Source organism: Pseudorca crassidens, chromosome 8, assembly GCF_039906515.1.
Source record: "Pseudorca crassidens isolate mPseCra1 chromosome 8, mPseCra1.hap1, whole genome shotgun sequence".
Classification (NCBI taxonomy): domain Eukaryota; kingdom Metazoa; phylum Chordata; class Mammalia; order Artiodactyla; family Delphinidae; genus Pseudorca; species Pseudorca crassidens.
This window is the reverse complement of record NC_090303.1, coordinates 13,090,911-13,115,468: the sequence shown is the minus strand read 5'-3', so window position 1 is coordinate 13,115,468 and position 24,558 is coordinate 13,090,911. Positions and strand designations below refer to the sequence as shown.

Sequence of the window (24,558 nt, the reverse complement as noted above, 5' to 3'; positions counted from 1 at the left end):
CACTTTGTAGGGTCAGATGAGAGTCATGCCAAGGTCAAAATGCTCCTCTCACACAATTTCAAGCAAACTGATGACCTACTTTGTGGGGCAGAACTACATCTCATGGGAACAAAGTCTGGGTAGCTAGCCTATTTCTACCACAAATGTGGGGAGCCTTTGTGTTAATCTCTGGTACATTCAAGAGAAGACTTCACAGAGGAGGAAGAATCTAAGCTAGATCTTGAAGGAGAAATTGGAGGTCTGCAGGCAGACGTGCATTAAAATGTAAACAAAATGAATTGCAAATCATTTTCGCTCATTCTTACGTTTCTCTGAAATTTGGGGGGATAAATATCTAAAAATAACAACACAACAGGAACCAACTACGACCATGAAGCCTTACTCAATATATTATCTTAAATAACTGACTAGAAACCATTCTGGGTTTCTAGCTTCCAAGATCCTTTGGAATTTAGGATGTCTGGAAGCCCTATTTAGCCAAGGTGGGTTACTCTGCAAAAGTCTTTTTTGATATAAGCGCCTTTGAAGATACCACCTGGAGAAAGCAAATAAAAGTGGCTGTCTTAGCAGTAAGCTGTTGGCTGTCAACACCTTGCTTCTGAATCTCTCCTTGGTGCTTACAGGGTCGTCCTTTGAACGCATTCCTGTTCTCCCAGGCAGAGCGAGTGGATGGAATTCCAAGTTAAATGCTCCTGCTGTCTGACCAGTAGGTGGCAGTACCGAACAACGTGAAACTCGTTCCCCCTTCACCCTGCACGTCTCTCCCATCCGGGCCCAGGTTTCAGCCCTACCTTTGGGGCCCCAAACCCACTCGTGCTGGGAGTGGCCAGAAGCAAATACAACGGAACAGGCTTGCGTTTCCAAGTACATTCCCCAGAGGATTTTTTATTTCCACCACAAGCTCTGGACCCAACACGTGTCTCCTGGAGGGGCCTTACCTCATTGGAATGTGTCCTGTTCTGGTGCTTGGCGCGATCAGAGGCATTCGAGAAAGCCTTGTTGCAACCTTCGTGCTCACAGACGTACGGTTTCTCTCCAGTGTGAGATCTCAAGTGTGTTTTCAAGTTTTCGAGTCTCGAGTAGGCCTTTGTGCAACCTTCAAACTGAGGAGGAAACAGGTAAATCTGGATGATCCCACACGATGACGGCTGATGTATCCCACTCGCTCCGCGTGGATGAAAGACAGGGACGTTTGGGGGACTTCCCTGGTGGCGCAGTGGTTAAGAGTCCGCCTGCCGATGCAGGGGACATGGGTTCGAGCCCCGGTCCGGGAAGATCCCACATGCCGTGGAGCAACTAAGCCCGTGCGCCACAACGACTGAGCCTGCGCTCTAGAGTCCGCGAGCCACAACTACTGAAGCCTGCGCGCCTAGAGCCCGTGCTCCGCAGCAAGAGAAGCCACCGCGATGAGAAGCCCGCGCACTGCAACGAAGAGTAGCCCCCAGAGAGTAGCCCCTGCTCGCCACAACTAGAGAAAGCCTGCGCGCAGCAACGAAGGGCCAACGCGGCCAAAAATTAATTAATTAATTAAAAAAAAAAGACGGGGACGTTTGGAGGGTTGGCGGCTTTTCAAAACCAGTGAACAAAAGTCCAGTAAACTCTGCCTTTACTGGGATTCAGATGGGGCTCAGGGCCGTTCGAGAGAAAGCGTTTTCAGGGCTAAGTAAAAATCCTGGACTTTTTTTTTTTTTTTTAAAGGCCACTCAATGTGGACAATGGGTTTCATTATCTGCTCAGGGATCTCCTTGAATTCCCACTGATTTCAGATTCAGCACAAAGTTCATTAATATGGCTTTGTGTGCCTACAAAGGCAGGAAATTTGATCCTGTTTGTAAAGGGCCTTTAAGATGTAAAGTACCAGGGCTGAGCCTTGCCTGGCGGGCACCTCAGTGAAAGAAGCCTTAGCCTTGCGGGAATCCCAACCCTTCATAGGTCTGTACTGGGCCATGGGGACAGACGAGGAGGGCGAGGAAAAACTCTAAAGCCATTAAGGGTTATAGTTTTAAAAAGTCAACTTAAGTTTTTCAAGTCGAAACTGGCCCCTCTCCGTGCTCCCCAAGGCTCTGGTGTGACAGGCACTGGTGCTGGGTCAGGTCCAGTGGCCCGATGCTCACTCGCAGTGCCAGACGGCACGTCCCCACTGCCACCTGCCTGCCTGCCACTCTGCAGAGCTGGGCTGTCTGACTCAGTTGCTGTTAGCCACGTGGGGCTATCTAAATTTAAAATTTTAAGTTAAAATTTAAAAATCAGTTCTGTGGTTGCTCTAGTCACATCTCAAATGCACATGTGTCTCATGGCCACCGTGTTGGACGGGGCGGGTCTAGATCAATTCCTTCCAGCATCCCCCAAAGCTGTCAGCATCCTTTCTCCATGTCTCACCTCCCCTCCGTTTTGGAAACCCCTCTCAAGACCCCAGGAGTTTATCACAAACAGCACTCCAACCCTCTTCTCCCACCACTCATCACCTCGCACGGCCCCTGGAGTACAAGGAAGGGCCCACAGGTGCAGGACTCCCCTAAGTGGACAGCTGGTCCCCGCCCCTTCAGTACTCACAGTGCATTTGTGAGGCTTCTCCCCCGTGTGCCTGCGCATGTGCACTACCAACATGTACTGGGCTTTGAAGGGTTTCTGTTCTCTCGAGCAATCTAGCCACCGGCACACGAACTCCTTCTTTTCTCCATGGATATGGTCGTTATTTATATGCTGGAGTTTGGAAAAAGAAAGACAGAAATAAAATGGAAATGTCCTACTCTTTTCTGAAGGCAAAAGAACGGGGTGCCCCAGATCCTCCAACCTTAAGTCCTAAAGACTCCACGGTACCTTTACTACACTGCAAACCTTTACTATATACCTTTACTATATTTAGGATGTTTGTTAAGTAAATTTGCTCTTACTGACTGTGGAGGGATACTTCCTAACTTGTAGGAGTGACCCGGTTTGCAAGAAGCCTGGTGTCCCAGAAAAAGTCCATCAAGGACATCAGAAGAGCAGAAACGGGGTGAGACACCCACGTCCTCTCTGGGCCTCCGTTATCTTTCATCGGCCAAGTCGGGGTCAAGGTGAACTGACCACAGAGGTGACTGCCAGCTCTCACTCCCTCCAGGCCTTGGGTAGCATCTTGGGTTAGTGCTGTGGCTCAAGACTGCAGAAAGGGCGCACACACACACACACACACACACACACACACACACACACACACACAGTCTGTAACAAGGACCAAGAAAAACCAAAGCACTTTTTCAAACGACACTTTAGTTCCAATTAGTGGACTCACCCCTTTGATAAGAATCACAGAGAAATGTCCTTGATGCTGAAGATGAAAGCCAGGTGATGGTCAACAAAACGCTTAGTGTCTGAGGGTCTTTGCTGTCCTCATACACAAAATAAAGGAATGGATTCCCTAGTTTCTAAGGTTCTTCCCCGCTCTAGAATTCTGTTAATTGGGTTTTTAAAATGAAGACGAATTCCCCCGAATTCCAATTCAAAGTTTTAGGATCATTTTTTGATAGAGTTCCTTGGATTCATACATCAAATGTCCTACAACTGGGAGACACGTGAAATCTACAGCAGCGCCAGAGGAACAGGTGGTTCTTAATCTGGACCAAATTCAAGTCTACTCCAGGAAGATGAGTCTATGATTTTAATGTCCAGTCACGGATGACGGAGGCAGTGTGTGCCCTAGGTTGATACTGTTGTTTTCATTCTCTGGTCACTCTATACTTTATTTACCTTAATTCAAGGCCTTTGTGAGTCCTTTCTCCCACATACGTGGAAACACATCACTAAAAAATGTGTGCAATGAGAGAAACCTCCTCTGGGTTCCCTGAGCCCCGTAACAGTGACATGACGTTTAATTACTTTCCTGCGTAGGCTCTGGTTCCTAACTGAGTGGTCTCTGGGGAGCTGGTGGTAAAATTCCACCATCACTCGACCTTTCTCAGTTATTCCACTAGGCAGCTGGCTGCCGCAGGGGAAAAAAAAAAAAAAGCAGTCTGTTGTGCTGTTTGGGGAGTTTAAAACTGGATGCGGGCAGAGAAAAGCAATTGCTGTGTACTCTCCTCTCCTAGAACAGCTCTCAGAAAGCCCGAGAAACAGGGGAGAGTGGGTGACACAGCCCAGGGCGCAGGCAGACAACTAGGACTCTTTCAGGAGCTCTGAACACAACGAGGAAACCACACAGAATCACTCAGGTTCACGACCGCATCCCAACCCCTGGCAGACAGATGTGTGTTTCTTATAGAAAGCCAACTGCCTCAGTATGAGTGTTTCTTAAACGTGATGCTGGGAATAAGTTCATCTGTATCACTTTTCTAGGTTCCACATATAAGTGATATTATACAATATTTGTTTTTCTCTTTCTGACTTACTTCACTCTGTCCGACAGCCTAGAGACACAGACATAGAGAACAAACATAGATACCAAGGGGGGAAGGGGGGGTGGGATGAATTGGGAGATTGGGACTGACACACATACACTACTATATATAAAATAGATAACTGATGAGAACCTACTGTATAGCACAGGGAACTCTACTCAATGCTCTGTGGTGACCTAAATGGGAAGGAAATCCAAAAAAAGAGGGGATCTATGTATACGTATAGCTGACTCACTTTGCTGTATAGCAGAAACTAACACAACATTGTAAAGCAACTCTACTCCAATAAAAATTTTTTAAAAACGTGGTGCAGGGGCACATACGTGGATGAAGAGAACAGATGTGCCGGCCAGGGGACAACACGCCATCTCTAAATTTATGCTTCGAGAACATGTCTGCATCTGTTCACATCACCCAGGATTGTCCCAGGTGGGTGCTGGAGCCCAGTCTTTAAGCCCACATGATACAGAGAGGTTCTATGAATTCTCCTTTCCAGGGAAAGCAATGAATGATCACACAAGTCCACTCCATACAAATTGCTCTTGGTTCCGTTTTTTTCCAAGTTATTAGGCATCAAGCTTCCTGGATGAAGAGGCATGAAAAGAAAATGAAGGAAGGAAGGGGGGGAGCGAAGGAGGATGGGAAAAAGGAGGCAGGCAAAGTTAAAACTGGAAAACGGTCTGAGAATCTGGGCTGAACCTGCTCCTTGAGTCGCGATCTTCGGTTTCATATTCTCAGCAACCGACAGTGGCCCGGGTACTTGGCGGGTCCTCCGTAAATATCTGTCGGGCTGATCGGCTCATGTGAGAGACTGAACTTTCTCTGGACCAGAGAAATTATACTTGATGCTTTTGCCTAGCTTACTTCAAATGCATTTCATCCAGTATCCGTACAGTAAGGTATTAATGCAGGTGTTCTATTACTTTAAAATAAGATACCATCAAGAATTCAAAAGGACTTGAACGATTCGAATGATAGCCCAGTGAGAACCCCGTCTTGCCGGGGAGAATAAAACAAATACTCAGCGACTGCCGACATTTCATTCATCGCCCACATATGGACACGTATGTACTGGGTACCACTCCGCACCAGGCCCTGTGCTGGGGAATCAGACAGACCTGAGTCCTGCCCTGAGGAAATTACAGGGCAGGGACACGGAATTACTGGAGAGACACGGAATTACTGGAGGGGCACGGATAATGGCTTAAAGGACTATAGTACAATTATAGTTGTGATCAGCGTTTTGAAGGGAAATAAGAGAGTTTTAGAAAAACAATGAACAGGAGGTCCCAAATCCGTGGGGAACACCAGAGACCAGGGTTGGCTTCTCCAATGAAGCAGCGTTTAAAGTAGGACCTGAAGGATGAGTGGAGACTCGGCAGGTGTGCAGGTAAGGGTGTGGGTGGGGAGAAAGATGGACGGAAGCCCCTGGAGGAGGACAGAATTTAGTGCCTTTGAGGAACAGGGTGAGGAACACGCAGGGCAGGTAAGGATGGGCCAGGCTGAGGCAGGAGGCTTCCAGCACTGCCACTGCTTGGTGTAGTACGAAGGCACGAGTTTCCAGGGGTCCAGTGGATACCAGTGAGGTAGCCAAGCTTGGGCCCACCTAAAATGCAGAGTGCTGGGTCAGGTGTCCAGCAGGGAGACTGTAGGATAGACCCCTGCATAGAACTCAAGTGCACCCCACCAGAAAGCCAGCACTTGGACGCCTGCCCCAAGCGACCTGGAGTCACTCAGGGGAACGGGGATGACGGACACGGAAGCACCACCAGCAGCTAGTGAAGCAATGGACCCTGTCTCTTGCCTTCCCCATCATGCTGAAGGGAGCCAGACTCTAGGAGGAGAGGGAAGAGGGCCCCTCCTGGATGGGTGGTGTGGTAGGGGAAGAAGAAACAGCCTGCCAGCCCCCTAGAGCTGTGAGCCTGGCTGGTGTATGGAGGGGAGGCTCTGAGTGGACAGCAGGTTAGAGGTTTAAATCGGATGGGACTTTAGTAACCAAAAGTGGCTGAGATGTTGTAGAAGCTGCCGACCAGGGTGTTGAGGTACCTGCCACCGAGCTGGGAGGGGAGAGCTGACAACAGGCTGGTGAGGCCAGTGACTGCAAAGCGCAAACCATTTCAGATTAATACCTGGCCAAGCTGCATCGGCCTTGGCCTCTGGGACAATATCTGAAAATCCCAGTGGCGGGAATCCAGTGCCCATCAGTAAACACAGCACCCCGTCTTGTCTCCGTGTGGGGAGGGACAGGCAAGCTTCTCGGGACCGTGGAAGCAATGTCACTTTCAGAAAGGTTAGCACCTTGGGAATTTTCCCTTTCTGCCCCGTAGAGGAGACCTAAGGCCTGTCTAATATGCTTTTGTAATTTTCTGAAACCGCTCTTGAGGGCCAACTTGGATTGAGATTCCAAGTTATTTTTCTTTAAATGAGATTCTATGACCTCAGCCAGCAGGGAACAGGTCCACCTTCCTTGTCTTTAGGGTCCAAATACTGAGCACAGACATAATCAATTACTTCAAAGAAACACAGAAATCTTTCTGTTTATTTAGGTTATTTATTTATTCATGAAAATATTTACTTTATATTGGGGTAGAGCTGATTGACAATGCTGTGTGAGTTTCAGGTGTACAGCAAAGTGATTCAGTTATATACATACATGTATCTATTCTTTTTCAAATTCTTTTCCCATTTAGGTTATTACAGAATGTTGAGCAGAGTTCCCTGTGCTATACAGTAGGTCCTTGCTGGTTATCTATTTGAAATATAGTAAGTAGTGTGTATATGTCATTTTGCACCTTTGAGCTTAAAACATTTCCCGAAGCTAGATTTCAGGTGAAATTTAAAATTCTAAGAAATCATAGATTTTACACGTCCAGATGTCCTAAATATTTACTCTGCTAAAAAAGCTGCTTTGGCCTCTGCAGTGGGGTGCTCATGGAGGGCTCCTCTTAGGGCAGATCTTATAAAACGTGAGCTCGGAGATGTGGGGGTGGGTGCATTGGAAGATGCCCCCCAGACCAAGTTGTGATAAGCTGTGTACCTTTGGACAATTCACCTATTCGGGCCTTAATTTTTCTCGTCTGTAAAATAAGCGTGATGAACTCCATCAGATGTCCACAAACTTTTTCTGTAAAAAGCCAGAGAGTAAATATTTCAGGCCTTTGCAGGCCAAAACGTTTCTGTTGGGGCAGCTCTCATCTGCTGCTGGATCAGGAGAGCAGCATAGACAGCACACGGTGCAGCTGTTTGTTTATGGAGGCTGAAAAGTTCACATATCCTGGGTTATCCGTTACATTTTTTTTTCTAATTATTTAGAACTATAAGAATCATTCTTAGCTCATGGGCTGCACAAACACAAGCAGTAGCTAGATTTGGCCTGTGGGCCATTCATTCGCTCTCCCTGAACGAGATGACTTCAAAGTTTCCTTTCTGGGCTAACAGAGCCCTTGACAGTCTCGGTCAGGCTGGCTCTGAAGCCTGAGGAAGTAAAATTAGAAGGAGGTATGTTTCAGCGCCAGAGCAAAGAGAAGGCAGTAAAAAGGAATAAAAGTCAGGGTCCTGGGATAACACGAGGGGAGGGAGATAGACAGATGTCCCCCTCTGCATCATGGTCCTGGGACTGGATGGAAAAAGCACCCCTTCTTTGCTCACCAAAACCCTAGGTAGTTAAGAAGAGTCGTACGCAGCGAATTCTTAACACTCAACAAACAGGTCGAGCCCCTGGGACGCCGGCCTGAAATTTGATGGGCCTGTGTTTATTTGTGGTTTCACTGAAAATTTGCCTTCCTGGCAGTGAAAAGGTTAATCAAATATATAAATAATTTAATTGGAAGGAAAATAATGCATGATTAAATTCCAAACTAATCCAGCACAAAGACATGCAATTTGCCAGAGGCCTGAGCGCCAGAAAGAGATAGATGGTGTAAATTACGGCGGTGGATGCCAACCCTCTCCGCGGGGCCAGTCTGGACGCTCCCTGTCTGAATAAACAGGACAAAGATGCCGGGACCAGGCACCCCCAGAAAGGCTGAATCCAGACTCTGAGCTTTCCAATGAAATGGGATTGTAAGCATTTGCCCCAGGAAACTGATGGCTGATGAAACAAATAAAGCAAATAAAACATCTCAGGAGCCCATAGCCAACCAACCAAGCTGGTATTTGGCCATCGTGATCATGTTTGTAGCAAGATGAGCTAAGACCCAGGATTCCTGTCTCTTGCACTCCCCATGGAGCTTTGGGGGCAGGGAGAAAGGTGGGGGGAATCACTCCAGTTGGCCTGGCCATTGGGGAAGTGGAAGGGACATCTTTGTTTTCAGGGCTTCTCTCTGGGAAGCCCAGCCCGTTGGCGTCAACCTCGGAGGCTGCAATGGTGCAGGAGGGAAACTGAAGCTTTTCTTTTACCAGCAGCAAAATGGAAGCCCACGGTGGATTTCACTGGGCTGATCAGGGTCCTTTCTTCTTGTTTCTTATTGCACTCTGAGTTCAGAGCTGACAGTTCGTCCTCAGTCTATTCCTAACCCTTCAGAGGAAACACACACATGCTGTCCATCTATCCCGACTGTTCACTGCTCCCCAAATAAAGCTGCTATTCAAGCAGTCTGTGAACCTTGGAAGCACACTTCTGCTTCCTTTTCTAGCTCCCTCTCCTTTGGCCTGATTCCCCACCGACTCCCACCCAGAAAGCAACGTCCCGTGGATGGGCGAGCATCCTCCATTCCAAGCGACTTCCTCGGAGAAGAGGCTACATACAGCGTGGCTCAAAGGTGCGTGTGGAAGGTTTGCACCTCCCCGTTCACACTCTGCCGGGCTAAGGTTAATCAGCAAACACCTTGCTGTTGCTTGCGATTCATTCTCTAAAGAAGCCAGGCTCCTTAACGTCAGGAAGGTAAATTCCTTCCACTGTTGTAATGAAAATATTACGGTTAAACACACCTAAACACAGCGAAGGCAGGATATGTAAAGCTTCACACTCAAACGTCACCCTCATTTCCATACGGCTCCCCCGGGCATATACATTACACACCAGTCTTTCTGTCAGTATTTAGTGTTTCTCAAATAACACGGAACTTTTTCACCAACTTAAAAGAGTTGCTACAAGGTTAAGTTGCCAAGATTTTCACAGCACAAGGTACATGTAAAAGCAGAGAGTTACGGTCTATAGAAAAATAACGTTCAGGTAAATATGATCTCTCTCCGCACACAAATGTCGTTTAACAGAACTTGATCGTTTGAAACGTCTCAGGATTGGCTCAGGAAGTATGTTAAGAAAGGCTTCTAGTTTGGCGTGGGATGGGGTAGCAACAGGTAAACAATTTTAAGGAAGCTCAATTTTCAGCTGGTTTCCTGATTTTATAATATCAATCTATGACTAGCTCTTGACCTGGTAGCCCAGAGATTTTTCTGCAAAGGAGAGAGAGGGAAAAACAATTTAGAATCAAGTACATTCAGACTGATTCAAGGGAGGGGTTGAAAGGCTTGCCTAAAAGAAAACTGTCTCCAAGAATCCCTCAAAACTTTCCATCTGAAAGGTGGCATACACCTTCTTGTTTTATGTATTTTTTTTTTTTTTAAAGTTGAGAGAGTAAGTGGCAGAGCTAGGACTAGAACCCAGGTGTTTTTATTATTATTATTAATTAATTTATTTATTTTTAGAAGATGTTGGGGGTAGGAGTTTATTCATCAATTAATTTATTTTTGCTGTGTTGGGTCTTCGTTTCTGTGCGAGGGCCCTCTCCAGCCGTGGCAAGCGGGGGCCATCCCCCATAGCGGCGCGTGGGCCTCCCACTATCGCGGCCTCTCCTGCCGCGGAGCACAGGCTCCAGACGCGCAGGCCCAGCAGTTGTGGCTCATGGGTCCAGCCGCTCCGTGGCATGTGGGATTCACCCTAGACCAGGGCTCGAACCCGCGTCCCCCACACTAGCAGGCAGACTCTCAACCACTGCGCCACCAGGGAAGCCGTGTTTTGTGTATTCTTTGACACACGTAACATTTGCAGGAGTTTTACAACTGTCATGACATGGATTTTATTAGGGAGAACCTGTGAAAGGATTCCTTAAGGCTTTACTAGGCAGAAGTGAAAAAAGCAGGAATCAGAGACTACCAGGGCTGAAACAGGCCTTTTATCTCAATATGCACTTTAATTTTAGATAAATAAAATAATTTAAATGGTTTCAGTGGCACTCATCATTCTTCCTGGCAGAGTATTTAAAAAGCTATAATTGTTTGCTGTGGGAGAGATCTTCATGAAGACCTCACAAAATGACTGTTTCAGTTCACACTGGCTAATAAAAATACCCAAGTATCTTTCAGTTTTTTGATCTAAGTATAAAATTATACAGAAAAACGTCAAAAGGACTCAAGAGTTTGGGTACAGAACTGCCCTCTCTTCCTAAAAGTAGAATTTTTTCCTATTTCTGATCTGTGAATATTAGAAATTAGGGTGATATAAAAATTAAAATGTGTTTCTTGGTTGAGAAGAAATAAATATATGTGCTTCTTCGTTAACAAGGAGTCCCCCTGACAGTTATTAAAATCTTGTTTCTATCTATAAATTTGTAATGATATTATTTTATTTTACGGGTAAGAAAGGCAGTGTTCTTTAAAAAAGTTAATGTCTGGACAAAGCGCTTTGCAGTGTTGAATTTAGAGAATGGAAACCAACTTTCAAGTTGTAAAAATGAGTAGAAAGATGGAGAAAATGAAACTATGTGCAGAGTTGTAAACAAAACAAAATGAAAACATCGTACGCTAATAGGTAAATTCATATGTACGTTCAAGGAATTTAATGCAAAGTAGCACATGAGGGAAAAACTGGTATTTTCCTAATGCATGCTATATGCTAAGATTCACTAAATGCTCGTGGAAAATTCGAGCACGGGTAATTCAGAATCTCTACGTTTTTACTTTTGTTGTTACACTGAATTAGCAAATAACTAGGTATAAATGGATAATCTGTGATATAATCTATCTAAGCTGATACCCCCTCCCCCATAAGAAGTGCATGTGTTACTGGTTCAAACTTAATATTAAGCCAGTATATTAATTAATGATTAAAATGATCTAATATTAAGGAGATTTCAGTTTTTGAGAAGAATGTTTATAAAGAAAAATGTATATATTATTGATTCATGTTATTGATTTCACTTAGGTAAAAAGAAAACATTCTCATTCTTGAAAATGGATTAAGGGTCTCCAATTCCTTGTGAGAACCGACGCGCTCTTTCTCTTACAATTCTGCTCTCTGAATTCTAAGTTATTTTCCTAAAACATGGATGTAATTCTCTTTTGAGAGGGTTCTCTTACAGTTTAATAAGGTGGCTTTTGTTGAAGAAGGACTCAGAATTTCTTTTCTTGGAAGAGCTGAGAATCCCATTGAGATTTTAAATAGAGATGTAATGTGGTTTCATCACACCCTCCAAGCTTCTAAGACTCTGTTTACATCATTTCTCAAGTTACCGGGCACATTTAATTATTTATCTTCTTCTTCTAAATATCAACTTTTGTTTCGGCCCAAAAGGCAATAAAAACACAAACTCTCCCTAAGCAAATTGATTGGGGGGCCTGGTTAAAAAAAAAAAAAAAAAAAAAAAGAATCCAAAGAGTGAAGCAGGTAAGGATTGAGTAGTACCCGTTCTAGAAATAATAAGAATACTACTCATTCCAGACAGGCAAGACAATTTCAACTGTGTAATCATGGAATGAAATAATTTGGAAAACCAGTCTCTCCAAAAGCATCTTCTATTTCATCTCTTTGCAATGAACAAATCCACCAAACAGTGAGTGTCAAGCTTTCTGACCAAAAGCGTAGCTCCAAAACAGAAGAGGCCGGAATCTCTGGCAAAGGCCCCACCTTCTGTTCCTCAACCACCTCCTAGGCTGAGAAGAATGGCAGGGACAAGGGATCCAGGGAAGGTGGTCCTCTCCCAAGGACCAAATGAAATCAGTCATTCACATGTAGGAGTCATTTCTAAGAGTCCCCTGTATCTGGAAAGCACTACCATCCATGGCAACGGCCTTTATTGCCAAGCAAAAGATTTCAGAAGCCGAACTGTGTCCTAGAGCATTGAAATCCTTCCACCTTGTGGGCTTGGATTTCTGCCACAGACAGAAAGGAGGGTTAATGGGTGGTGTCTCCGTGTACTAAGAATTCCAACTAGTATCTGCATAGTAGTTACACTCTGCAACTTACTGTCACAATAATTCTTCTGTTATAAAACTTTGAAAGGTAGGTTAGATAGGTACAATCATATAATTACAACAGCACATCTTGCACTTTTAATGTGAGAAGCTTAATGTTTTCTCACACACACACACACACACTCCGTGACTAGCTGTAAGAAGAAGGAAGACTCATTTTTTTTAAAGTCTCCCTGAATGCAAAGGTAGATACAAACTCTTCCTGTTTGTGATATAAAATATTAAGAGTACCATTATCTAGAGGCATACAAAGTATCAGCCTTTAATTACCTCTTAATTTTTATGTATGTATGTATGTATGTATTTTCTGATCAAATTTCTTTTTAAAATTTTTTTACTGAAGTATAGTTGATTTACAATGTTGTGTCAGTTTCAGGTGTACAGCAAAGTGATTCAGTTACACATGTATACATCTATTATTTCTCAGATTCTTTTTGCTTATAGGTTATAACAAACTATTGGGTACAGTTGCCAACTTTTAAATTTTTATGATCGCAGCAATCACCAGGAACCTGAATATCCAGGCATTGCTCTTTGTAAAGAGCCTAAACATACAGTGTGATTATGAGAAAATTCAAAACTCCAGAAAAAATAAAGGTGAATTAAAGATGCGATTTGACTTTGACTCTTCACTACCCTTATAAAAGCAACCGTGTTCCCTCCACTCAAGTCTGATTCTGAACATTCCAGCAATCAGCCCCTGAGCCGGCATCCTGTTTTGTTCATTTCGATGTCATAATTTTAATGGCTAGAATCTTTGTGAAAGTAATAACAAATGCAATAAAACGTATTTGGATTTCAAATCTATTTTTAGTATCTGGAGAAGAGTCGAGTATCTTTTGTTTTAATGAAATCCTTTGAAGATATGGGATAGAAAAGTTATTCTGGGTCCAGCCCAGTCCAAACGACGTCCCTGGCCATGACCCTACCTGAAGGTCTTCTGCCCATCACCTTGCAAAGGAAGAATCCTCCTGCGTGAAAAGTGGCAGGAGAGTTCCTCGGCCATCAGAAAAAGATTCGGTGTGCGTGTGTGTGCAAAGAAGGCAGTGGTGACTGTTGATGGTACAAACATAGGCAAATCTCAAGAACTACTGGAAGAAACGAAGGAGGCAGGCAACCAGGCAAAATTATCCATTTGGAAATCTGCCCACAGTCCTGCTGGGCTGACTCATTCATTCACTATTAACTCAATGCTTATTTATGATATGACAGTTACCGCGCTAGACGCTGAACAGCCAAGACTGAATAAGACACGTCCACTGGCTCTTGTCCAAGACTGGCTGTCAGAACGCAGAAAGGAATACTGCTTAAAAATTAGCTTTCACATCATGGACACCTTTGCAATTAAGTAAGCCACCCAGAAGAATGCACGAGTCCCCACATCATAGAAAACTAGCAGGCCCGTTGCCCAGAGCTTTTCCAGGCCTGTCTTACCAAAGCAAAATAAAAAGGAAACCCCTAGACCTCTCAGCTTTAGCAAGCTTTCAACATGTAGAGCAATTTACCATTTTTCAATCAACTCTTAACTTATTCACATGCTACCCTCCATGAGGCGGGGTGAATGGCTTTAAGCTGCAGACCCCAGGCAACAAAAAGAAGGTTTAAGCAGGGCAGTGATCAGATTCGTGTTTAGAAAAGGTAACTCTAGTAGGTGTCATAGAGGACCTGGACAGCAAACCCATTTAGGGAGCTGCTCTAATTACCCAAGAGAGATCTGTGGCCTTGAACTGAGGGCAGAGGCCATGAGGATGGCGGGAAGGGGCTCCATTTGAAAGACCCTTGGAATAATGTGTGCAGGGTGAATTAGAGAGAGGTATAATAGGTGGTACCAAAGTTTCTAGCTTGAAAGATTCTGAGACAATAACTGGCATGGGAGGTCAAACAGATTTGAGAGAGATTCTGTTCCTGTTTGAGACATGACATATTGGAAGTGCTTCCAGGACATCTCCGATAGAGAAGACAAGTCTAAACATAAAGATTTAAGAAACAAAGAAAGGTTGTAGCTGAAGAACGAGGGCAGCTCCCTTCCCTACCCCATATTGTCTTTGGTGACCCCAATACCCAGAATTTTAAGGATTTCACAAAGCCCAGTTTGAAAATCCCTGACCTACGGAGACTGTACAGAGGATGAAGAAGGACAGCAATTAGAAAGGATGGGAGACCGGTGTTGAAGAGATAGGGAAACAAAAAAGGAAATAAAGGAGAAAACAAAGGAGATAGAACAAAATGGCGGCGACTGGGGCACATCGACCGTGTTGGGTGGATTTGGAAGACTCCTGGGCAGATGTTGACAGATGAGTTAAAGCAGTAAAAGCTGTTTTCTTCCAGAGGCAGCTTCTCAGTTCCAGTAAGTCTGGACAGATCAGATAGGAAAGAGAAAATGTCTAGGAACATGTGGAGAGCGTGAACTTAAGAAGGGAAACCACTGGCTCATTTGTCATTCCCAGGCTGGAAGGGGCTAGAGAATGGTTGATAGAAGTCGGCAGTCCTCCTTTTTTAAGCTATTTGCTGTTTTGAACCCTTTTTGTTTTCCCCAAGGCTGTCTATAAAATTCAGTTCTGTGTAACAGCATTCATCAAGGAGATAGGCAGAGCTGAAGAAGTAAAGACCACCGGCATCTTGCAGTCCTGTGCACAGAGTGCAGGAAACGGAGCATCAGTGGGGACCGAGTGCCCAGCAAGATAGGAGATGGAATGAGAGAGAATCCAAGACCACCTAGACCATGCAGGGTGGGGGAGACCGGACAGAACATGGACGGAAGTGCAGAGCCAATGCCTTAAAGGAAAATGCCACTTCAGAGGCTGGACAACCTGGCCGGAAAGGCAGCTTGGAGACACCTGGGTTACATCTAGGATGGGGCCACTAATTCAAGATTATTTTACCTCCTTCAAGTCTTCTTGGAATGCTGCTTCCCTCATGAGACTGACCACCCCATTTATAACACAACCTCCTCCCCCCTGAACTGTCCACCCCACTTTTCCTGCTGCTCTATCCCCCCCCTTATCACCCCTAAATACTATAATTTACATACAGAGATTGTGTATGATTTATTGTCTGCCTTCCCACAAGAATGTCAATTCCACACAGGCAGAGATTTTTATTGATTTTGTTCAGTGATGTTTCCCAAGTGCCTGGAACTGTGCCCAGCATATAGTAAATGCTCAATTAATATTTGTTGGAGGAATGCATTATTGGAAATACCACGTTTAGAACTGATGCGGTCCCAGGCGTCAATATACTCCCAACCTCTTAGGTTTGTGCTTTAAGAACCAGAAGCCACAGGAAACAGAAGCAATTTCCTGTGATTCCTCTACTCCCAACAATCGGATAAATCTCAGCATCTTATATGCCTTTAGGGTCCACCAAGCAAAGCCCCCTTTTATATTTCAATTGTAAATTGAGATTTTGAACTAGTAATGACATAATTCAAAGTTATCTTAGTTGGTTCCTGTTCATTATTAAAGAAAAGGAATTCTAAGCTTTATTTTTGCCCACCATGACAATGTTGACGTAACTTTGGGGTAAAGGCTCTAACATTTAAGTGGTAATCCTAACTTTCAATGTTATGTTCCACTGTTTGTAGAAAGCAAATAATCTTATGTTTTCCCATAGGTTTCTTTTGAAATAATTCAATAAAGCTTCCCATGAAGGAGAGAGAAAAAGGCCAAGTTACCTTGTGATTAAGCTACACTCTATCTCACTGGAATTTGGCCCCCTGGCTATTGTTTTTGTGGATAGTTTATACTGAGGTTTCTTCCTAATGTAATGCTGTTAAGTAACAGAAGACTGAAGGGCATATTTCCTCTTTAATCTGCTTGTGGAAATCTCATTAATGAAATGGAAATTTTGCCCCCTTCCATGACTAAAGTGCTTGAAGAGACAGAAACAAGGAAGTAAGGTTGCTCCTATAGAGTTTCAGCTGGACAAATAAACGAGGAAGGCATTACACTGAGATGCAGGTTTCAACCTGGCAACTTTTAAAAACATTTAAAAAATTAAGGGTATGTGTGTACGAAGTGATTTGTGGGCTCTCCAAAAGAGAACTGGGAAGCCAGCCCTCCTCGCACTATTTTTCAGATGGTGAAATCACTCCTGGGGGAGGATGACTCTCCTTGAATTTCAGCCATTTATGCATTTTTTTTTTTTTTTGCTTTGCCTTTCACCTCCCCACCAAAGTAAGAATTTCATTTCTCAAGAAGTGCTAAATTATTCCTAAAAATATGTTTTTAATTTGAGGGCTTGATTCTATAAAGCATATTTTTATAAGCACGTTTTCCTAGGAAAATGTGGCCAGTGTATACTGAGTAATCATGCAACTTTTAAAGTTTCATTTGACCCCTTCAAGCGAATGCATGCCTCTGACATATAGGTGGCTAGCCTAATTGTCTCCACATTGCATATCTGAACAGAATATTAATACAGTGTGATTATAACAGCACAGAAACTGGTTAAAAGTTTATGAATGTTAACACTCTATAGGGGAACAATAGGGAATGCACTTGCCCCCAAACCAGAGACTGAAGCTAATGGAGACTCAATGTTTGGTCCAAATTTTGTCACCTGGTTATTTCAAGTAACAGTGTATTATATGTTTGTTATCTTTTCTAGATGGTCTGCAGAATGACTTCTGTGAATTTCACTTTTCAGGTAACTCAACCACAAGTACTGAAACAGAGCAGGACCCTGTCGGGCTCCCGGGCACAGAAACCTTTCTGTGTCCCCCGTTTCTTGTTTGCAGGGAATAGGCTTCAGCCTCCATGACCCTCCCTGAATTCCAAACAGCAGGTTCAAACAGTTGCTCATCAGGGAAGGGAGGGAATGTAGACACAAGGGAGAGTCAAGAAACAATAGTGCAGCCTTGGGGCAGGGTCCCGGTTCCCCCTCAAGGGCTACACATAACAGTATCTTTGAGCTCTTCTGCACGGCTAAAATCCCCAACAAATGGAAGATGTTAACTATCTGATGAAGCATTCTTCATTCCAGAGAGAAGGTCACAGTTTGATAACCGTCAAGAACCACAGAAGCGCATCAGGAAACCACCTGAGGCCTGATTAAAGGAATGCAGGCCCTGAACACACCCTGATCCTTATCAGCAACCCAACCCTCGAACCACTGCTATAAAACTTCTCATCAAGGCCCCTCAGTTTGGGGACACACAGTTTTTGAGGGCATGAGCCCATGGCGTCACCCTATGCCTGGCAAAGCAATAACGCTATTCTTTTCTACCTCACCCGAAATTCTGTCTCCAAGATTTGATTTGGCACAGGTGCACAGGGGCCGAGTTTTCGGCATCAAGTCCATTGCACAGGGCCATGGGAGGTGGCACAGGCATCACGGCCATTCTTGCTTTGTCCTCCATCTTGGCTGTTTCTGGGCACATGGCCTGTAGGCTATATGCGCAGTACATTTGTTCACACAAATGCTCGTGCCTCGCCTGCTCGGCCAACGTCTCTCTGTCTGGCTCACTCCTCCCCATTCTTTATCTCCCTCAAGAGGCTTGTCTTGACACTGGGAGAGGTTCGGTAACTTACCAGAGAGTGTGCCATGAATTCCTGGCATAGGCAGTAAGAACAGAATGCAGGGCTAAACTTTCCACCTACACAGGGATGGAACTTAGAAAAAAGGTGGCGAATTCACAGCCAAAAAAGAGCTGGATCGTGTGTCAGAAATAAAGGGCCAAAAGCTCACCAGAGGGGGGATTTCCCAGAGTTGTTTTTTTTTTAATGAAATGCTACAGAAAGTACACTGACAGGAGAGAGGGACCTTGTATCCTTAAAGAAGGAAGGGAAAGAAGAAAACACATGCGTTCCTGCAGACAGACAGACAGACAGACAGACACACACACACACACACACACACACAGTGTATCCTGTTTATACTTTGTGTGTATTCCAAGATCCTAGAACCCAGGGTACTATCAAAACCAATAACTAGCATTACAAGAGTTAAATAAGTTATCTTTGGTTGGAAATGGCCTTGACCTCTAGCAACTGGTGGTCTGGAAGGAGCTATCAAATCAAAAAGAAATTTCCCTTTACTTCAAATGCTAAGTTTGCTGTTTTTGGATCCCAGGGTCCGTGGTTCAACTCCCAGAAGGGATGTGTTAACACTTCATAACATCTGATGGAGGAAGGATGGCTATTTTTAGGAAATTCATTTTCAGAAGCTAAATGCCTTTAAATTACATGTACACACATCTATACAAACTGCAAATCCTCTTTATTTCTGTCTTGAACCATTCTTATTAAAACGAGCTGGGTAATTTTCCTAAGGTAATTTCTCACTTAAAAATTACTGGTTTAGAATAATGATGGTTTTCCCCTCATGACTGCCTGAGAAAGCATCTCCTCCTATAGTCATGGCCGATACACTTCCCCAGTGGTTTTCACTGAACGTCAGCCGTTCAAACATTCCCAACCTGTACCTTTAAAATGCTCAACACAGAGAATTCCCTGTGGGTTAGTCAACTGCTGGCTCATATACAAAGAAAATACTGTATTTTGCTCTGAAGAGCTTTCTGCATCAATTTAAACACAGTGAGACAGACACAATATCCCAGAGAGAGGAAAACCTACCTTATTACATTCCTGACCCAAGAGGAAGGATTTGCCCTGAGGACATAAAAGGAATCCATAGGGGTGTGGGGAGAGTTATTTAATCCTAAACATAAAAACAGTTCATAATGTGGCATGACAATGCTTTTAATCGCTGACATAATTGTAATATGTATATATAATATGATACAAGGAACGCAAAGGCAGTTTGCTTCTCAGCCTTAAAGGCTTTCTTCGATACCCTCCTTTAGGTCTTCTGCATTTTGTACATGCTTAGGGGAATTTTCAGGGGGAGGTAACGTGATATTATAAGGATTCTTTCTCAGTAAGATCACATCTTGTTCCGATTTGAGTCGATGCATCTGTATGCGGTAAGTGTGGTCAAGCAAAACTTTGAGCTCCGTGAATGCAGTGTTTTACAAGTCTTCCTTGATTTCCTGTGCAAGTCCACGGGCCATGAAATGATGGGCAGAAGACCGGGATTTTTATTCATATTGCAAAGCTGCAGGGAGGGATGCGGCATCTCAGGTGTGAGTGCTGTGCGCGGTTCCCATTTCCCTTTTCTGGGTATATAAAAAGTTTTTTTTTTTTTTTTTTTTTAAACGGGAGTTTAGGTTTGGGCTTTTTCCCCCTCTGATGTTTCCATACACGACATAATCTAAACCTCAACTGCCATCTCCCAGGAAAGAACTGCATCCTTGCCTTACTGGTTGGGAGGCTGATAAAGAAAGGGGACATTTGGAGAAGTTCAGCTCCCGCCCCGCCTCTTCAACGTTATTTATGGAAAGGATTTTTACAGCATCCTTAAAAGCGGCTATGTGATGGCTGGACTGCCAACTTTGCAGGTCAACTTTTTTACGCCAGGCTGCCTGTGACCGAGGGGTTGGCAATGTTCACATTTTATTAAAGTGAATGTTACTGACGTTCCCTGGCGGAGCCCACGATCATTCTAGATCACGGAGTATCAGAGCCACTGCTGCTCTCAGCAGTCCTAGGATTAGACGAGCAAAAAAGAAAGCGTCCAACACAATGGAAATTCAACGAGAAAGAAAGAGGTGGGAAAGGATGGCCTGGCGTCCCAGCTGGACGTTAGGGTTAAGTGTGCCCTAACTCTGAGATTTCTCTAATGGAACCTTCTGCTTTACATTGGGGATGGGTTTATTTTGCACGAGCGTGGTTTTCCCCCCTTCCAGGCTGCTTCCTGAGTCGAAGGACTGGATCTCATTCATCTTGGTGCCCCACTGGCCTTTACTGTGACTTCCGCACGGCAGGTGCTCAGGAAACGGTGCTCAGCTGAACGACATGAATCCAAGATACGACCCCATAATCTCAGTTTCCTCATATTTCATTGTAGCTGGAGTCGGCTAGATGCACTAAAAAGATTTTCTCAATCTAACTCTCATATCCATGTTTTTCTTGCTGTGCTTTGGATGGAAACTTAGGCTCTAGGGCACAAGACAGCTCCTAGGTGCCTGCTGCCCAAAGACTTTTTTTTTACTTCCTTTCTTTTGGCAAGAGTCAAGGATGAGGCATTCTTTTTGGTTCAGATGTTGTCATTAAGCTGGTCCGCCAGGTCATCTCAGGGTAATGCTTAGAAAGAGGAGGTAAGTGATGGAAGTGGTCATTAGGGACTTGGGTGAAGGGCTGACTTCATTTATTTTACAAGTAAACTGAGACGGCAGAAGTAATCAATATATGGTACCTCTTCTAAGGGAGTCTCACCACGGGCTCAAATTCCAAGCATGTGACAGAGAACACTGTATTTTCTTTGTACATATTTTAAAAACCAGCTCCTTTACTTCATCTTATCTGAAGTGCCCAGAAAGCCTGTAAAAACCATTCAAAGGATGCCCAAGAGTGGACGCAACAGCTGCTTCTCACCCCAGCAGGATGTGGGTTATGTCAAACAAACTGGTAATGAAACAGGAATGGGCCTATTCCACAACCATCCGTTACATAACCTTTCCCTTCTTTAGTGCCTCAAAAATAAATTCCATTTCTCACCTTTAACACCTCTCACCAGACTATGAAATACAAAATGCATGACTTTTAGCAAGGAAGTAACATAATGAATCACAGCATTTCAATAGAGCACTTAATTTTATTGGCAGAGGTTCTACATGGTGTTAACATAATATTGGCTCCACAGAAATTACACTGACAGAGCTAACTTCATGCTCAGGCCACGGATATTCTCACCTTCTACATTACTCACCAAATTATCCTTCAACTTCGGACATCGACAGTCAAATCGCCTTTTTGTTAAGTACAGCTTTGAGGTGAATATGGCCTAACAACTTTAATTATTTTGTTTCTTTCTCTTCTGCCTGAGAGTATTCTTTTTCACTCCAAATCTACTTCAATGGCCCTTCCCGTTCCTGCATTTCCTCCCACATCGGTTTTCAGCTTCTATGGAGTATGATGGGCACAATGATTGAACTCTCCTTGAAGTGTATCCACAGTTTTCTATATTTAGTGTCAAGTGACCTAAAAAGTTGCAAGTTGATTTAGTTTATACATTAGATGATTCAGATGAGTGGACTTTCTTGTTGAAAAGAGGGTACCATACCATTTTCTTCACTTTCCATTGGACCTAATTGCATGATAGGAAGTTACTATCAATAAAAGTCTAACTTCAGGGACCTCCCTGGCGGTCCAGTGGTTAAGACTCCATGCTTCCAATGCAGGGGTGAGGGTTTGATCCGTGGTCGGGGAACTAAGATCCCACATGCCGCGTGGTACAGCCAAAAAAAAAAAAAAAAAAAAGGTCTAACTTCAGATGGCATAAGAAAAAAGGAAACCAACTCGATTAACATGGGAGACACACAAAAATGACCGAGAATGCCTGCTTCCACCACTGTATACAGAACAACGGTAGCACTGAAGACTCACGCCATAGACCTGGTACTAAAGCAGCAGAGTCTTGACTTAAGTAATGTGGTTCTTTGGATATATCTTCTGAACCAGACCTCACAAATACCCAAAAAGGCAGAAAAAGGTTTTCATTGATTTTACTGCATTCCATTGGCCCTGGGTTCTTGAGGCTGTATGGACCACAGGATTAGGCAATTACCTATCACTAGACTGTCTATGCCATCACTGGATACACTGAGTCACGTTGCTCTACAGAACCAGAAGTAGGAGGGGGTCAACCACACGCTGAAAGCATCATGGTCTATGCCTCCTTGCTGAGCTGCCGTGGACCCGAGGGCTACGCATGGGGGTCCACAACTGACACGTTGTACCCACAAGAGAAGACCCAACAGTGGTCTCTCACCTGGACGGACAGAAGGGACAGTCCACCTGTTCACAGAGGGGACCACCTGATCCAAGCACACCCTCTGTTCATAGCATTGAGAGACGGACAGCATGGACGGAGAGTAAGACTTTATATGTGTGTTTGCTAATGTGCCCCTAAAGAAATTCCAGACAGATACAAAAATTAAGAACAGTTATTACTTGTAGAGGGAGCTGAGAATTGGGAGACCAAGAAAAGATGGAGACTGGGACTTCCCTGGCGGCCCAGTGGTTAGGACTCCACGCTTCCACTGCAGGGGCCACTGAGTTCCATCCCTGGTCGAGGAACTAAGATCCCGCAAGCCCCCAGGCTCAGCCAAAACAAACAAACATACAAACAAACAAAAAATACTAGTCTAACCACATTCTTTCCTACCAGGGCACTCTAGGGGATCCCAGTTTTAATGGATAAATAAAAATGATGTGTAATTATCATATCAATTGCTAAAAAAAAAAAGATGGAGGTTTTTGATGCATACCTGTTACAACTTGTGGCTTTTTAACTACATGAATGTATTTCAATTTGAAACTCTACAAATAATATTTTAAAAACCCCAGAAAACACAAAGTAATTTAAAAAAAAGCCTAAAACAAAGGCATGGGCGGAGATGGGAAATCTGCCACACCCTAGGGGCCGAATAGCACACCTTACATTCAGGTAGATGCCAACAACGTCCACCGTCACAGGAGGGCCATGAACGTTTTTCTCTTACCAGCAAAAAGCGAAGGACTGTGAAAGACTCAGAGTGAGGACAGAGTTTATAAAGAATGAATTGAAAAACAATCAGGAAAGAAAACTAGAAATAGCTGCTTGCTGTTCCCAAATAGGATAAAAGAAGCCAGGATGCCTGCACACAAGAAGCACCCAAGTAAAGAAACAAGCAGGTGGGAAGCTGGCGGGAAGGAAGATGTTTAAGCATCCTCTGGCGTCCACTATGGACGCAGCAGGGAACTGGACGGGGAACAGAGAAACCACATCAAATCAAATCAAGGTGTGGAGCACGAACACATATACACCCCCAAAGACAAAGATATAAGAAAGAAAGTAGAGGTAAACCAAATCATTGCAAATGAAATGGCCTAAGCATAAACCAGACCTGAAATGAGTGTAGAAAGACCTAGATATACTTGGCATCATTAAAAGAAAATTCAAGAAACAAACAGAAACAAGATATAGCAGTATCCTTCCATAGAGGAAAACACAGGTGAACAGAACTTTGCTACATGCTGGTCAGAAATAGGACTGGAGGCCCTGCACACATATTAAAGGACTGGATAATCCAGTGGCAAGAAATGATTGAATGTTTAATCCAGCTTTTCACTGGCCACCCATTAGTGGAAAATGTTGAATTATAGGGGTATAAGAGAAAATAAAATTTCCCCCCCCAAAACTTGACTCATCTAAATTGTTACTAATGTAGGAAGGAAAATTTTTAAAAAGTTTTCCCTCTTGACAAAAAGATGGAAAAAAAAGAAAAGATCTCAAGAAAGAAGCCATTACATGAAAGGATGAAGAGCAGAAGTCAAATGAACACTCAGGGCAAAGTATAAAGATTGTTGAAAAGACTGTTATAAACGTAAACATATAGGGACTTCCCTGGTGGCACACTGGTTAAGAATCCGCCTGCCAATTCAGGGGACACAGGTTCGAGCCCTGCTCCAGGAAGATCCCACATGCCGTGGAGCAACTAAGCCTGTGCACCACAACTACTGAGCCTGCACTCTAGAGCCTGTGGGCCAAAACTACTGAGCCCTTGAGCCACAACTACTGAGCCCGCGAGCCACAACTAATGAAGCCCACGTGCCTAGAGCCCGTGCTCCACAACAAGAGAAGCCACCCAATGAGAAGCCCGCACACTGCAACGAAGAGTAACCCCTGCTCACTGCAACTAGAGAAAGCCCGCGTGTAGCAATGAAGACCCAATGCAGCCAAAAATAAATAAAACTGATTTTTAAAAAAAGTAAACATATAAAACCATAAGCGAGGTGACTTACATAGTAAAATTAATACATGTATAATAATTGAGTCCATAAGCCCAAATTAAATTGGCAAACGCAAGGAAGAATAGAAAAAGGAGAGAAAGAATTGCTTAAATAATAAATTATTTGTCCTGCAAAATAACGTGCAGGTAGGGGAT

The 24,558-nt window shown here is 44.0% G+C and overlaps 1 protein-coding gene across 2 annotated transcripts in view; it reads right to left on the bottom strand.

The window, feature by feature from the left end:
• GLI3 (GLI family zinc finger 3) overlaps window positions 1-24,558 on the bottom strand; it is a 285,323-nt gene that overhangs the window by 14,953 nt on the left and 245,812 nt on the right. For both annotated transcript variants that reach the window (XM_067745853.1, XM_067745854.1), the window contains 2 exons: window positions 2,554-2,703; window positions 939-1,103 (listed from right to left, as the gene is read on the bottom strand). In XM_067745853.1, the coding sequence (XP_067601954.1) occupies window positions 939-1,103; window positions 2,554-2,703 (315 nt within the window). The remainder of the gene's footprint in view (window positions 1-938; window positions 1,104-2,553; window positions 2,704-24,558) is intronic.